This window comes from Carassius auratus, unplaced genomic scaffold (assembly GCF_003368295.1).
Source record: "Carassius auratus strain Wakin unplaced genomic scaffold, ASM336829v1 scaf_tig00216162, whole genome shotgun sequence".
NCBI classification, from domain to species: Eukaryota; Metazoa; Chordata; class Actinopteri; order Cypriniformes; family Cyprinidae; genus Carassius; species Carassius auratus.
The window spans coordinates 220,668-237,252 of NW_020528435.1; the positions used below are offsets into that span (position 1 = coordinate 220,668).

General features: G+C 37.2%; 1 protein-coding gene across 3 annotated transcripts in view; it reads left to right on the top strand.

Annotated features, from left to right (window-relative positions):
• LOC113097250 (1-phosphatidylinositol 4,5-bisphosphate phosphodiesterase eta-2-like) overlaps window positions 1-16,585 on the top strand; it is a 128,844-nt gene that overhangs the window by 103,940 nt on the left and 8,319 nt on the right. For all 3 annotated transcript variants that reach the window (XM_026262467.1, XM_026262469.1, XM_026262468.1), the window contains 12 exons: window positions 2,265-2,436; window positions 4,526-4,633; window positions 5,207-5,359; window positions 6,568-6,666; window positions 6,957-7,057; window positions 7,151-7,236; window positions 8,313-8,498; window positions 8,736-8,843; window positions 11,707-11,831; window positions 13,542-13,626; window positions 14,692-14,838; window positions 14,979-15,058. In XM_026262467.1, the coding sequence (XP_026118252.1) occupies window positions 2,265-2,436; window positions 4,526-4,633; window positions 5,207-5,359; window positions 6,568-6,666; window positions 6,957-7,057; window positions 7,151-7,236; window positions 8,313-8,498; window positions 8,736-8,843; window positions 11,707-11,831; window positions 13,542-13,626; window positions 14,692-14,838; window positions 14,979-15,058 (1,450 nt within the window). The remainder of the gene's footprint in view (window positions 1-2,264; window positions 2,437-4,525; window positions 4,634-5,206; window positions 5,360-6,567; window positions 6,667-6,956; window positions 7,058-7,150; window positions 7,237-8,312; window positions 8,499-8,735; window positions 8,844-11,706; window positions 11,832-13,541; window positions 13,627-14,691; window positions 14,839-14,978; window positions 15,059-16,585) is intronic.

A 16,585-nucleotide genomic window follows, 5' to 3' on the forward strand; every position in this document is an offset into this window, starting at 1 on the left:
TGTTGATGTTTTTTTTTTTTTTTTTGATACAATTTAATATATTTTTTATATATTTTAAGTAATTTAAAAATGTCTCTACATGTGAACAAATTACATTATGGAGATGATTTTAAGATGAATCATAAGCTAAATCATAATATATTTACAAACCCGATTCCAAAAAAGTTGGGACAAAAAAAGGAATGGAATAAATTACAAATTCTCATGAACTTAAATTTTATTCACAATAGAAGATAGATAACATATTAAATGTTGAAAGTGAGACATTTTGAAATGTCACGCCAAATATTGGCTTATTTTGGATTTCATGAGAGCTATACATTCCAAAAAAGTTGGGACAGGTAGCAATAAGAGGCATAGATGGGCAGAGGATCACCAATTCCCCCAATGCAGCAGCGAAAAATAGTGGAGCAATATCAGAAAGGAGTTTCTCAGAGAAAAAATGCAAAGAGTTTGAAGTTATCATCATCTACAGTGCATAATATCATCCAAAGATTCAGAGAATCTGGAACAATCTCTGTGTGTAAGGGTCAAGGCCAGAAAACCACACTGGATGCCCGTGATCTTCAGCTCTTAGACGGCACTGCATCACATACAGGAATGATACTGTAATGGAAATCACAACATGGGCTCAGGAATACTTCCAGAAAACATTGTCTGTAACAACAATCCACCGTGCCAATCGCCGTTGCCAGAAGCCATATCTAAATATGATCCAGAAGTGCAGGTGTTTTCTCTGGGCCAAGGCTCATTTAAAATGGACTGTGGCAAAGTGGAAAACTGCTCTGTGGTCAGACGAATCAAAATTTGAACTGGGACGCCATGTCATCCGAACTAAAGAGCACAAAGACAACCCAAGTTGTTATCAGCGCTCAGTTCAGAAGCCGGCATCTCTGATGGTATGGGGTTGCATGAGTGTGTGTGGCATGGGCAGCTTACACATCTGGAAAGACACCATCAATGCTGAAAGGTGTATCCAAGTTCTAGAACAACATATGCTCCCATCCAAACGTCGTCTCTTTCAGGGAAGAATTAGACAAGAATGGGACAACATTCCTATTCCTAAACTTGAGCAACTTTGTCTCCTCAGTCCCCAGACGTTTGCAGACTGTTATAAAAAGAAGAGGGGATCCCACACAGTGGTAAACATGGCCTTGTCCCAACTTTTTTGAGATGTGTTGATGCCATGAAATGTAAAATCAAGTTATTTTTCCTTTAAAAGTATAAATTTTCTCAGTTTAAACATTTGATATATCATCAATGTTGTATTCTAAATAAAAAATGTGAAATTTTAAACGTGAAATATATATATATATAAATTTCTTCATAATGCATTATATTTTGCTTTGATTAATATGCTTTCAAAGTATAGCCTAATTTTCTCATTGATCTATATCACTGAATATCATGAAATATCATATTAGTGCAAAGTTTTTTGTTTTTGTTAGTTTTTTTTTTCTTTGAGGAGTCTTCCAAAGACAATGATTACTCTGCAGTCTATCTGAGCATTCCTATAAGTTTCAATCCTGAAGGTTGATGTGTCCGACTGCTGGCAGCAAAGCACAGTCACAATGTTTTTGTAATAGCTCATCCTCTGAGCCTGACACCAGCGCTGTTGAGTGTGTGAACGTGTGTGTCCGCTTGAACCTTTCACACTGACAGCATGCTTACATGATTTTCTCCATCACTATTACTTTCAGGTGTTGCTGTTACTAAAGCTAAAAATCCAATAAAACTGTACGCTGTCAAGGGTTCTTGGGGGTCGCGGTAAACAGAAAGCTGTTTTTAGACTCATCTCACACATCTGTCAGATGAGATCTGTGTCTAATGTGTCTGTTTGGCTTGCCACTTTAGCTTGTTTAGGTTTAGAAATGGCAATGACAGTAAAAGTGCACTTTTACAGCAGTATCTGTCAGTATCCAGAGCTATTTGTTTTTACTTACGGATTATGTATCATGGTTTCTTGTACCAAAAATACTTGTGCTTTCCACAAATCGACAAAATAAACAAAATAAAATATGACCTGAAGTCACTGAAAATAATTATTGCTCAACCCCTTAGAAATATTGTTTGTGTTGTTTTATTTTGTATGAGACAGAATATTTTCTGAAGATTTCAGAATAAGCCACTTTGAACACTTTTTAATTGGAAGCTGCCATGTTAAGCCTTCTGTCTCACAATTTAATTACATTTTAAGGATTCTCTATTATCTCACTCACTATAATGATAGATCTGTAAATGCATGTGTTGTACTGTTTCCTCAGGTTTCCCGTGATTCTGTCCATTGAGAATCACTGCAGTGTCCCTCAGCAGAAGAAGATGGCTCAGTATCTGACTGAAGTGTTGGGTGATAAACTGGACACGTCCTCCATCCCTGCCGACCCGTCTGGCCTTCTGCCTTCGCCTGAAGCCCTAAAGGGCAAAATACTCATCAAGGTAAGCATCTACATGGTTTTACCTCAATCTATGGAGGAAATCTATGGTCATTTTCAGATGATGTTTTCATGGTGTAAATCAGATTGCATGATGTCAGTGCATGCATTGATTTATGAAAGATTATGAACATTATTTGAAGCATTATTTCAACCTCTAGGTGAGCAAAGTCAATTCAGTTGTAATTATAAACATATACCGTATAATTAACTAAAAATACTAGAATAGAATATGTAAAAATAATGCATAACCCCAATGAAGTAATTTGCACTCAATTCTAAAGGTTATTTTAATTGTTGTATATTAAGGTTTCTTTTAATGGTTTATTGTTTTGGTGCTTGGTGTATTGCTTATTTTTCTCTGAAAACTATGCACACTTTTTTTGTGTAATTTCTAACTTTTACCGAAGGGTCAGTGAAATAAATTCACAATATTAATTAGGATATCATGTGATTAATGTTTCAAAATATTTTATTTAGAATAGCATAATCAGTGCATAATTATTTGATGTTTTTCAGTAACATCACATTTTGAGTTTTCTGCACAGTTGCTGGTCTGAAAACCTTTTTAGAGCAGCAAAACGGTAGCGTCTCAATGATATAAAATCTATTTGCTGAAGTGCAGCCCTCTCCTGTGCTTTTAATAAAGTGTGAGGGTTGAAAATCGGGCCGTAGATGGAGCAGCTCGGCGAGCGAGTTGGCGCTATAATTGGAAGACAGACTGACGTTCCCACCAGAGAGTGAATCCTGAACTGCAAACTGGGCCAGCCGGTGGTATTGACAAATTGCTCGGCACAAGCTGTGGATCATGAAGCACATGGCCACCGGGAGACCAGCGGACAGACTACACTCGCATCGCCGCTCAATCGCTCAACTTGACTGGACCGCTGCTTTTTTACCATTGAACAAGACGATAATTCAACTCACTATATTTGAAAAGTTTCATTTATGCTCATTTTAAGTAACAGATGCAGTGATAGGTTCTGTACACCTTTTCAAATACTTGAATCACTGATGAAGAAAATCGTTGGTAATTTTACAGTGTGTGTTAATTCAATATAAACTGTAATGTATACTGTAATGTATAATCTATAAACTATAATGTAAAGACTGCATTTCGTTGCCTACTGCATTTCGTTGCCTACTGCATTTCGTTGCCTACTGCATTTCGTTGCCTTGTACCTACATGTGCAGTGACAATAAAGTTGAATCTAATCTAATCTAATCTAAAAAGCCAATAATAGCAGAAAACAACAGCACATGCTAAAACGAATTACTCTGATGATCCACTATTGATTAACCCATTTCCATCTATCTCTGGCCTCTTTCTGTTAATGTCCCTGTCAGTGTCAGCATGTCTGTAGTCGGTACATAAGTTATAGTCATAGCATTTACTCATAAAGCAGCTTAGAGGGTTAGTTCACTCAAAAATGAAAATTAGACTGTGTTTTACTCAACCCTGATGCATCCAACTGGATTCGTCTGAAGAAGAAGGTCATATACACCTAGGATGCCTCGGGGGTGAGTAAAACGCAGCCTAATTTTCATTTTTGGACGAACTAAACCTTTAAGTGGTGAATGGTTGTAATTGTCTTGTAAGACACTGTTACTGATGGAAGACCCTTGGGCCTAAAGATGTTTGCTGTTAGAAAGCTCAGTACTCAAGGGGACGATAATGTTTCCTTCAAAAGTCTATGCCAGTAGACCAGACATGCTCTTATTCAGGCAGCTGCTATAAATATGTTTATGGTAACTTTTCTAAAAATTGTTGTTTTGGCGTGACAGTAGTTGAGACTCTAGAATAAGATGATTTTAAGGCTTCTATAGTTCCTCTTGTTGAAGAACTGAGAAAACAATGTGATGAGAATTGGTTGCTGATCATATTTGCGTTCGAGCATTTGTGCGTAGATGTTAATAGGGATTCATCACCTCAAGACACCAACTCTTCAAACAACTTTCAATGTGAAGGTTTTTTTCCCGTTGGAACACAGACAGTTTATGTTTCTGTTATCCTATTATCATTTACCACCGCGTTTACACCGAACAAGTGTTAGATATAAGTGAAAACACGTTTTCTGGATGTTTGTTCATAGGGTAAAAAACTGCCTCCAAATATAGACGAGAATGCAGAGGAGGGGGACGTGTCTGATGAAGACAGTGCTGACGAGATGGAGGACGACTGTAAGCTGATGAATGGAGATGTAAGTATTGTTAGATGGTGAGGTGCGTTGTTTATTCCTTTTTCAATTTAAATTAAAAAAGAGTAGCTAATGTTCATTCAACAAATCGAGTGCATTGCATCATGGGATACACTATTACATGCAGTCCGCTCCATTTTCTTCATGCAAAATATATTTTGTTGTTGTTTAATAATTAACATTTGTTTTAATTTACTGCTGAAATATCACCTGGATATGTTCTTGAAAGTTTAATAAGATTCACCCTATAAGTCCTTCCACATCTGTCATGTTCTTTTAGCAGGAGATTTCAGTCGCACTGCATGCACACGGCTCTTAGTGAAGTCTCAAACACTCATGCATTTTGGATGAAAGCTCCTCTCTCTTAAGTGCCTTAATGGAAAAATAAAAGATGTCATTTTGGCGAGTGAATATTTGTCATGGTTTCTTCTCTGCGTGTAAAGTTAGGTCAAGGACTAACCTAGATATTTTGATGAATGGTTCTCTGTAGATGTTGTTACAGTGGTAATTTTAAAGACCATCAGTCCACCCGTGAGGTCCAGTCGAATAAACTTCTCTCTCTGTCTCCCTTTCCAGACATCTATGAACAGGAAGCAGGCGGAAAATGTTGCAAAGAAAAAACTAGATAACCTCATGAAGGAGTCGAAGATTCGTGACCGGGAAGATCCGGACAGTTTTACCATCGCAGCCCTGCCGCCCGCAGGAAAACATGACAAATCACCGCTGAAGGTTAATATGCCGTACTTGACCCACCGCACGTGTCACTCCTTCCTTTCCAGGAGAGGAAATGTTACCACATTTACAGACAAACTGACCTCATTCACTTTTGCTTGCACTGCATTCTAGTTTATTCTGTATTAATTCATTTAGATCAATGAAGTCTGTTTACTGTTAAATTAATCACTATTTTATACACTGATGATTTTTAACACTTATTTTTTTACAGTGCTTGCTATGAGAATCATACGGAAATACCATATTTCCCAAATACATTCTCTTACCATTCACTCATTTAAACTGCAGCAAGTGCTCTAGCTAGGACAGCTTTGCTCTTGTACAGAAGTGTGTAGTGTGCTTATTTAAGGACTGACTCGGGTCTGATACAGATAAGATTGCACACAGAGGGGTTTTTCGCAGCAGGCACCTCACCACCGACCTTAGCGGTCCACAGAGATACCAGCGAACATGCATAAGGCCCATATGCTATACATTTATAGCATTTCCCCCCAATGTCCACCCTCTCCTTGACATCTAGAATTAAACAGTCTGTATCATTTACCCTTTGTCGTACCAGCAAGAAAAAGCCGGCTCTCCATGATAAGTACCATTTACTGCATTTTATGAATGAATTGGTTGCTACTGCCATCTAGTGAATGGTGTATCTGTGTTATATTTGATTTGCAAAAACTTTGCCGACAAATAATGTTAAAATGTGAAAATATGATGCAACAGGCTTTTGGGGAATGTTTAGTTGTTCATCTCAATCTCTCAGTCATCACTGCATTGCATTACACCCCAATAAAATCTACAGCGCTTTGATCACAAAACTAGCATATAAGACATATAAAGAGTGACAACTGATATTTATATGCATTTTATGTAAGTATCTGTTATAAAGCTCTCATTAGTTTACATTCAAAGCTATCAGAATTGCACCGTACCGTTCATCCATAAAACCATAAAACCATAAAAGCCTGATGTAACAAATATGACACTTAAAAAAAAAACACACACACACAAACTTTAAGACATTTAAAATTAATATATATATATATATATATATATATATATATTTTTTTTTTTTTTTTCTTCATTTCAAAATGTAGATTTGATTACTTTTATTTTACCTTTTCTGTCATGATGAAGTACTATATTTGGTATATTTAGTGTATATACTTTCCATATTTGCACTGCAATGTATCTTTTTATTAATACAGGGAAAAGCAGAAGACAGCACTGACACTGGAGACGAGGGCAATATTGGTGGCAACAAACGTCAGGCTAAATCTTTCATAGGGAGCTTCTCCAAACGCAAGGTAGTTTTACATAGAGATCAATGTGCATATGCACCCATACTAAACCAAACTATGTTTCCTTCCATAACAACATACTGCACACTAAAAAATACATCTGTCTTCTGCATACATCAATTATTCATACTGACTGAATGATTAATAGAGATAATCAAATGTGTGTATGACTCTGAATACTACATTCAGCTGTGTAATTAATTCAGGCTTTATTTTCTGATAATGACCAGCTGACTGTATCTTAAATGTGACATGTTGACTTAATTAATCACCTTAACTCCATCTGTTGACTGTAGAAAAAGACAAGCAAAGTGAGGAAGTCCTCCAGTTTTGAGGATACAGACACGGATCAGGAGAGCTTGAGCGGGGCGTCTAAAGCCCCAGTGCATCACAGCAGGTACTGTTAGAATAATTCATGGTTATAGTCACGAACGTGGGTCAGTATTTGATGTCATTGGTTTATGTCTGTAACTGTTATCTGTTTTAACAGAAAGAAAAAAACAATGAAGCTGTCGAGAGCACTTTCTGATCTGGTGTACACGAAATCTGTGGGCACACCAGACTTTGAGGCCCAAGGTGAGAAGAACAGAAAACATATGTGAAGATCTCAATTACAAAGATGATCAAGAATGTATTTATTTAGGCTCTAAGAGTGAGGTTTCATGGAGGGCCACTTACACAATCACAGAATTAATTGGAAATGTATTTTTTTTTCTTGTATTATTAATATTTGTATATTACAATCAGTTTAAAAAGACGTTACACTGAAAAAAACATTTGGAGTAGGAATTACTTGGACACAGTTTTCAAAGAAACAGCAATTCACATTAAATGAAACATGACATTTTGAAGTGAAAATACTGAAATAAAATGTTATTGTAAAATGTACAGCAATTATATTTTTCATATATATATATATATATATATATATATATATATATATATATATATATATATATATATATATATATATATATATATATATATATAAAGCAGTTTTCATGTAATCAGATGTGCAGTTTTTTGTGATCAGATGTCATGTTTTTAGTTATTTTTATATGCAATTTAAAAGTTTTTAAATGCTTGTCTTGATATTAAACTCAATTTAAAAAAAATATATAAATATATATATATATATATATATATATATATATATATATATATATATATATATATATATATATATATATATGTGTGTGTGTGTGTGTGTGTGTGTGTGTGTGTGTGTGTGTGTGTGTGTGTGCGCGGGTATAGCTGTTTATTGTTTTTATTTGTAAAGCGATTATTTATTTCCAGTTTTCAAATTAATAATCTGTTAATCTGTTTAGTTTTAAATGGAACTCTTTCTCTACACTATAAAACAAACGTATTTTGCGGAATTTTACTGTTTTATTTGACGTTTTTGTTTTTTTTTACATATTTTTGAAATACAGTTAAAAACCGAAATAGACTTTAAATTTACATATCCACATGTCAATGTGCATAACACCCCCCAAATTTTTTATTTTTTTACTTAACACACCAATTGATCAGTGCGCTATAAATGTGGTTCCAGCTGATCAGTTCTGATCAGTTCAAATGATCGTGGTTCGGTCAGTTTCTGTCAGTGTATGTTGTCACATCTAATGCATGTTTGTTGTGTTGTGTTGCAGTGGGCAGCAGCGGCTGGCAGGTGTCCTCGATGAGCGAGACCAAGGCCCATCAGTTAATGCAGCAGAAGGCGGTGCAGTTCATGCGATTCAACCAGCACCAGCTCTCGCGGATCTACCCCTCCCCTTACCGCGTGGACTCCAGCAACTTCAACCCACAGCCCTTCTGGAACGCCGGCTGCCATCTGGGTACGCCAGTCCACACACAAACAAATATTTATGTTTAATAGAGGAACCAGGAATAAACAGTATGTCTGAAACATACTGGGAACCTGCTGTTCAATGCTTCACTGACGTGTTTTAAATATGAAAATATGGTTCAGTTCTTGGAAGAAACTACTGGACTACTGGCCCCTAACATCAGATATATTCTTGTAAAATTGAATCCTATAATAGTCCATGAATTTTGATGGCTTTTTTATGCAGTGGCTTTGAACTACCAGACAGAGGGCAGAGTGCTGCAGCTCAACAGAGCCAAATTTCATTGCAATGGCAACTGTGGTTACATCCTAAAACCTGACTGTATGTGTGAAGGTGAGTATCTACATTATTAGTTTGCTCCTTTTTTTTCAGTGTTAATATCAACAAATTGCATGCATTATAATAGTAGATTCCAGTACAAAGCTGTGTCATTTATCAAATAAATTAACATAACATATTGTAACAGAATTAATTTAGGGAGCATTTACAGTTTTTTTCAATCGCTAACAAGCACTTAACCATACTTCAGATACTTTTTCTAAACTCTTAACACAGACTAACACCTACAAAACACAATTGGCCAAATGGATAATTTTCTTCTCAAAAACACATTTTGTTAAATATATACTAAGTCTTCATTTCAAAATAGAACACATCTTTCTCTGCACACACCAACTTTACCAAAACACTGGAAATCTGACTCAAAATTAAATTATTCTGTCAAAGAATAACACTTGTTTTCACTTCAAAAGGTACATGCAGTCAATCAAAGTACACCAGGTTTCAAAATAATGGCTATTGTTGACATTACAAAAACTGCATAGACTTTTCAGTCTCAGCTTTACAGGTATTTGCATGCAAAACATGCAAATTCATTGTTTTACACTAAATTTCTTGGTTAGGAACTGTATGTCCAAATATACAGTAATGTTCACATTCAAAAGCATTCCAGTAAAAAGCTATTTTTTTTCCTTTACTGTTTACTGCAGGAGGTACAGTAGAAACACGGTATGATAGAACAGAAAAGGTTTGACAGTATTGCTTACAGTGAACAAAATATCCATGAAACACATACGAGCATTCTGAACCAAAAAACAACAACAGCAAAAATCCCAGATAAAAAAAGGGGGGGGGTAAAATAAAAACAATCTCTCACTGCTCCTCTCACTGCATCTCTCACTGCTCCTGCTCCTCTTACTGCTCCTCTCACTGCTCCTGCTCCTCTCACAGCATCCCTCACTGCTCCTGCTCCTCTCACAGCATCCCTCACTGCTCCTGCTCCTCTTACTGCTCCTCTCACTGCTCCTGCTCCTCTCACTGCATCTCTCACTGCTCCTGCTCCTCTCACTGCTCCTCTCACTGCTCCTGCTCCTCTTACTGCTCCTCTCTCTGCTCCTGCTCCTCTCACAGCATCTCTCACTGCTCCTGCTCCTCTTACTGCATCTCTCACTGCTCCTGCTCCTCTCACAGCATCCCTCACTGCTCCTGCTCCTCTCACAGCATCTCTCACTGCTCCTGCTCCTCTTACTGCATCTCTCACTGCTCCTGCTCCTCTCACAGCATCCCTCACTGCTCCTGCTCCTCTCACTGCTCCTCTCACTGCTCCTGCTCCTCTTACTGCTCCTCTCACTGCTCCTGCTCCTCTCACAGCATCTCTCACTGCTCCTGCTCCTCTTACTGCATCTCTCACTGCTCCTGCTCCTCTCACAGCATCTCTCACTGCTCCTGCTCCTCTTACTGCATCTCTCACTGCTCCTGCTCCTCTCACAGCATCCCTCACTGCTCCTGCTCCTCTTACTGCTCCTCTCACTGCTCCTGCTCCTCTCACAGCATCCCTCACTGCTCCTGCTCCTCTCACAGCATCCCTCACTGCTCCTGCTCCTCTTACTGCTCCTCTCACTGCTCCTGCTCCTCTCACTGCATCTCTCACTGCTCCTGCTCCTCTTACTGCTCCTCTCACTGCTCCTGCTCCTCTTACTGCTCCTCTCACTGCTCCTGCTCCTCTCACAGCATCTCTCACTGCTCCTGCTCCTCTTACTGCTCCTCTCACTGCTCCTGCTCCTCTCACATCATCTCTCACTGCTCCTGCTCCTCTCACAGCATCTCTCACTGCTCCTGCTCCTCTCACATCATCTCTCACTGCTCCTGCTCCTCTCACTGCATCTCTCACTGCTCCTGCTCCTCTTACTGCTCCTCTCACTGCTCCTGCTCCTCTTACTGCTCCTCTCACTGCCCCTGCTCCTCTTACTGCTCCTCTCACTGCTCCTGCTCCTCTCACAGCATCTCTCACTGCTCCTGCTCCTCTCACTGCATCTCTCACTGCTCCTGCTCCTCTCACTGCTCCTGCTCCTCTCACTGCTCCTGCTCCTCTCACAGCATCTCTCACTTCTCCTGCTCCTCTCACTGCTCCTCTCACTGCTCCTCTCACTGCTCCTGCTCCTCTCACTGCTCCTCTCACTGCTCCTGCTCCTCTCACTGCATCTCTCACTGCTCCTGCTCCTCTCACTGCTCCTCTCACTGCATCTCTCACTGCTCCTGCTCCTCTCACTGGGCCCCTTGCTCTTACTTTTCCTCGTCCATACATTACAGTGTTTGTCTTTTTCTGTTTCTGTTTCCAAAAATATCACTCTTCAAAGTCCTCCTTTTATTGTGTAAGTGTCAATGTAATAGAAAAAAATAACCCCTGCCATTGAGTCTAAGCCGGATTGGAATCACTTGTGGTTTGCCCAATTTACACAACATAAATCAGCTAAGATAATTTGTTTTTGAACTGATATCATCGCAGAAGCAGATGTTTTTATACTGTATCTAAGGTTTGGAACATTGTTTTTGCTATTGTGGGATGTTGTGTGTTAACATTTGTAAATACTACAAAAACGATCCATAATTTTGTTGGGAGGTATAGCTTGTCTGTTCAGAAAATGTAAGCATTGTGGAAATGTGTTCAATGACTCCATACTGTGTGAAAACGACATGAAATGTGTGAATGCTATGGCCACAATAGACAGATACTGTGGTAATTGTGTTTAGAGTTTTGAAAATGTGACAACTGCTTGGAAAAATGCTTGTTAGCGACTGAAAAAAACTGTAATAGATCAAGTTGAAATCATAGTCTAAGAATCGAAGAATTAGCAAGCAAAAGTAAAGTTATGATATTATTATAGAATTGTATGTACAGAATTCGTTGTTCTTGCAGGTTCCTTTAATCCTGTGGCCGAGGATCCTTTACCAGGTCGGTTGAAAAAACAATTGGTCCTTAAGGTCATCAGTGGCCAGCAATTACCCAAGCCGAAAGACTCCATGCTGGGGGACCGAGGAGAGGTAAAGCAAAACTGGTATTCAAACATTACATAGAAAATGAGTGTGATGATAATAGTAGAACATTTTCAATCCCATTATAATCACTAAAGCTGTCACTCACTTGATTTCACTGAACCTGTGGATTTCCACCTCGATTTAAACCCCATATACACTGCAAGCAACAACAGAACATATAATAACTCCAGAATTATTCTGAATCATGCTGCTTTTCCTTTTAGTTCTGAAGCTTATTTTGGGTTTAATGTTTCTTAAACTCACACTACAGAAGTGAAACATAACAACATGCATTAGATTCCTTAAAGTTCTTATTGAAATTTAATTCACCTTAAAGCTGCGGTAGGGAACTTTTCTAGCGGTTAATAAACAGAACTGCTTGCGTCTTGCGGAAGAACATTGTAGCCGGAACTACTTCTCTCTGTTTATGTCTATGAAGAATCACAAAGGTACTGGGTTACTCCGCCGCGGTATCCCCGAAGCAATCTAAAATAGTCCGAATATAAACACTTATTATAGGTGTACCCTAGTGATTCAGGACAAGCTAAAACACGGTTTGAAAAATGGATTCATGGTGTACTCGCTTATTATATACATTTTTCTACATTTTGAACACAAACAAAGTTACGGACCGCAGCTCTGATTGGTTGTTTCTTACCGGGAGCGATGTATTTCTGCAAATGGCAATAGGAGCACTGGGAGGAGCCAGAGGAGCTTGATTTATTCACAGATTATCTGTCTCATATTCTACTGTCAGGACATAATGACAGGTTTAATAAATATGTAAAAAATATTTTTTTTACAAAAGTTCCCTACAGCACCTTTAATGTAAGTTAAGACCATTTTAATTTAGGGACCAATTCTCACTTTTTACTAGTTTCTTATTAGCATGCCTATTATTAACATGTTTATTAGTACTTATAAAGCACATTTTAATGTCTTATTCTGCATGACCATATTCTAAATCACTTATCCTACCCAGTTCCTAAACTTAACAACTACTTTACTAACTAATACGCAGCAAATTAAGAGTTTGAGGCAAAAGTCGTAGTTGGAATTGAACCTTAAAATTAAGTGTTACCAAGTTTTCACATTATGACTGATACTGAGAGGACTAATTTAAATACCTATGATTCGTGCAGTTCATGGTTGGTAACATAGAAATATGCATGGAAATATATTTTAAATGTGGTAACAATGAATTTAACATCCATAATGTGAAGTATTTCTGCCTTAAACTGAATATTTGGTGAGGAATAATGAAGTAGGACTTTGTTTTATCAATTTATTCAATTTTATTTAAGGTTTGAAAGGACTGTGAAAGGTAAGCTATGATATCCAAAAAAAGTTTTGATTAAAGATTGTGCTTTTTTATATTATTAGAATAATGTGCAATAATGATTCATGCACAATAATAATAATATTTTCTAAAGTAAATGCAGTTCATTTTTTAAACACCCTGCATGTAATCAGACCTTCTCACAATCTGATAATAATGAAATCAGTCACTGAAAATTATACAATCACTGGACAATAGCAAATCATCATAAAGCCAAAATAATAAAAGTACACAATACACTGCTTATGAAGGATACAGAATTATATTTATTTTAGGATTTTTTACTTTGAGATGTTTTAAAAGGTATTGTAACGACAATTCCAATTTGATTTTATATTATATTAAAGCTCTTTTAATTTTTTTTTCTTCTTCTTTAGATAATCGACCCATTTGTGGAAGTGGAGATTATCGGTCTACCAGTGGATTGCTGCAAAGAGCAAACCAGGGTGGTTGATGACAATGGTGAGAGAGATATAACCCTTAACAGACTTTATATTACGTACACAAACAACAACACAGCTTTTCATTTAACCTGTAACTGATGGGGGATTGGTCATTAAAGTATCATTAAACTGTTAGACCGTTATTTTGAGTGTTTTATGTGTGTGTGTGTGTGTGTGTTTTTAATTTTTTTAATCTAACCTCATATTGCACCTGTACCACTAAACAATTCAATAATTAATGAGCTCGAAATACATTTACGTTTTCAATTATTTTCTTTGTAGGAATTTTCTTACTAAAGTGACTCACAGGTGCATGTAGTGTGGCATTGAGGTCCCGTAGCTAAAGATAAAAAAGGAAAGTGACACTGAGATTTGAAGTGTCATTAAATGTTATTTGAAAAGCGGAGGCTAGGTTTAATCAGTAGGGGTGGTTATAATTGACACATGTAGGGTACCAACATTTTTTGGATACTGTCAAATATAGACTATTGAGGGACGTGTAGATGCAATCTTGTAAAGAGATAACCCTGAGAAAGTGTCTAGGTGAAATAGAGGTTTGGAAATGGGCTCATTTCCTGTATGTTTTGAAACGTGAAGTGGCTGTAATGGCGATCACTTTGGACAGGATTTGTGATTAACCACTAATTCTTGGATGGGTTGATTTTTATAGTGACACTGGGTGAAAAGGGAACAACATTGGCCCAAGGATAGAGCCCTGTGGGACCACAGATGCTATAGGGTGCATGATATTGAAACTGATCTTTGTCAGCTTGCGTGTTATAACTTTTTTGTCCAAGAAGGACTCTAGAGCTGCTGTCAAATACAATGGACAAATCCAAGAGAATAGCATTTGGGTGTAAAGGTACTCTGGCAGTTTTAAGTTATTCAGTCTTTCTGAAGCAAGCGATTTCAGTTAAGTAGACTATTGCATCTGGTGTGCGAAAGGTCAAGCAGGTAAATTTGTTAGAATGAAAAAGGCAAGTGAATATGAATATTCTGATACCTCCAATTATTTCTTCCTTTCCATTATTTCTGCATAAATGGACCCTATTTATATTCCCATTCGTTTCTCTTTCTCTTTCAGGATTTAATCCTATGTGGGAGGAAACTCTTGTCTTCACTCTTCACATGCCAGAGGTTGCTCTTATACGCTTCCTGGTTTGGGATCATGACCCGATTGGCCAAGATTTTATTGGCCAGAGGACCATTGCCTTTAACAGCATGATTCCTGGTACCAACTTTCATTTAGATATTACACTTATTTTTATATAAGAAAAAGTATTTTGTGATATATCAGGCATTTGCAATATATGTTGTTGTTTTTTTATGTTGAGTGCATCCTTAATCAGTATGCGTATATTTGATTGTAAGGCTACCGGCATGTGTATTTGGAAGGCATGGAGGAAGCTTCCGTCTTTGTTCATGTTGCAGTGAATGACATCACCAGTAAGGTGAGCACTTTGTGTGGTTAACAGAAAAAAAAATGTTGGTGGTATTGTGCGCAGAGAGCTGTAACTCTCGTCACCATTACCTACCACATTAAAGCCACAATTTTATGTTTTTTTTTAATTAATTAATTAATTTATTTATTTTTCAGTTATTTACACTCATATGTAGCACTTTCCACAAATATAGTATAAAATGGGACCTGAAAACAGTCATTACATTTTTCTTTTTCAACAAATGAAATGTAAAATTTCAAATTTTCAAAATAAATTAGTTAAATAATATTTTATAATTATAAGAAATTATATGAACTGTTTTATTCATTTCATATGTGGTTCGTAACAGGTCTGAATAAAATCTTGATTTATTTTATACTATTCTGTTTTAGCAATGAATATTCAATAACAGCAAAAACATTACACTTTTAATTTGTTAAATGTCAAAATTACATGTAATCTTTTGCAGAATGGGTAACATGATTGCAGATTCACACTAAGTTCTGATATCAGTCGAGCTGGCTAATTTGGGACTAAAATTGTTTTGTAGTTATGGATAAATTTGTATATTTTACATATACAAATTCAGATCTGTATCGAGCTATTTTTTTTATCTACAATAATTTTATGCTATCAGCTTTATTTAAAAAAAAAAATCTAATTAAAACATTTTCTTTTCTTTTTTTTTTATTTGTGCCACTTATGCTATATAAAAAAGCCAGTTTGAACTGTGTTCGTACAAAGTGTCAGATGATTTTGTAAACTCACGGCTGAATTATATCATGCTTTTGTCCATAATTTGTGCCCTAAACATTCAGCGTCAACAACAAATGTTATTTTTGTAGTATGTCTCTTTTCCCCTTCTCCCTCTTTCTCTTTTTTCTTACTTCTCTTTCTCTTATGTTTGTGATTTCAGTGCACCCATCTTAGTCCAAAAGCTGCCTATAGAGGCAGGAAATTGTTAGGATCCTCGTTCAAAACTCAGGTGTAGTGAGACCCAATCAGCACCCTGCATGCTCCTTATGAACCCCGCCCTCCCCCCACAGTGAGCGGCTAAGCCCTGATTCATTTGTTAGCCTTCACCATGCCAACTCATACACAATGAGTTGTGACATAATTGTGACTTCCTCCCTTGGCTGCATTCTCATTGACCCCTAAAGCAGATCCAGTGTCAATGTCCCTACAGCAGGCGACAGTGTTCACTCCTATTTCACTTAACTCAGGGAATTTAAGGGCCATGATAGGGATTTGGCTGCCTTTTCCGCAGTAACACTGCACTCAAGCTGTAGAGTCCATGAGAGAGATGCGTTGATCTTATTTTGTGAAGAGTGTTACATCCTTTCTATTCCTATCCATGATTATGAGGGTCTGCTGGACTTTAGCAGGTATTTTTAAATATTTTTTGAGCCAAAGAAATATGTTATGTTATTCTTGAGAGCTGGTTGCTGTAATGTTGTAGTTTAGCATAAATGCAATAGAATTACAAGCAAATGTATAAACTTAATTTATGCATAATTAGTGAGGAGATCAGATGGC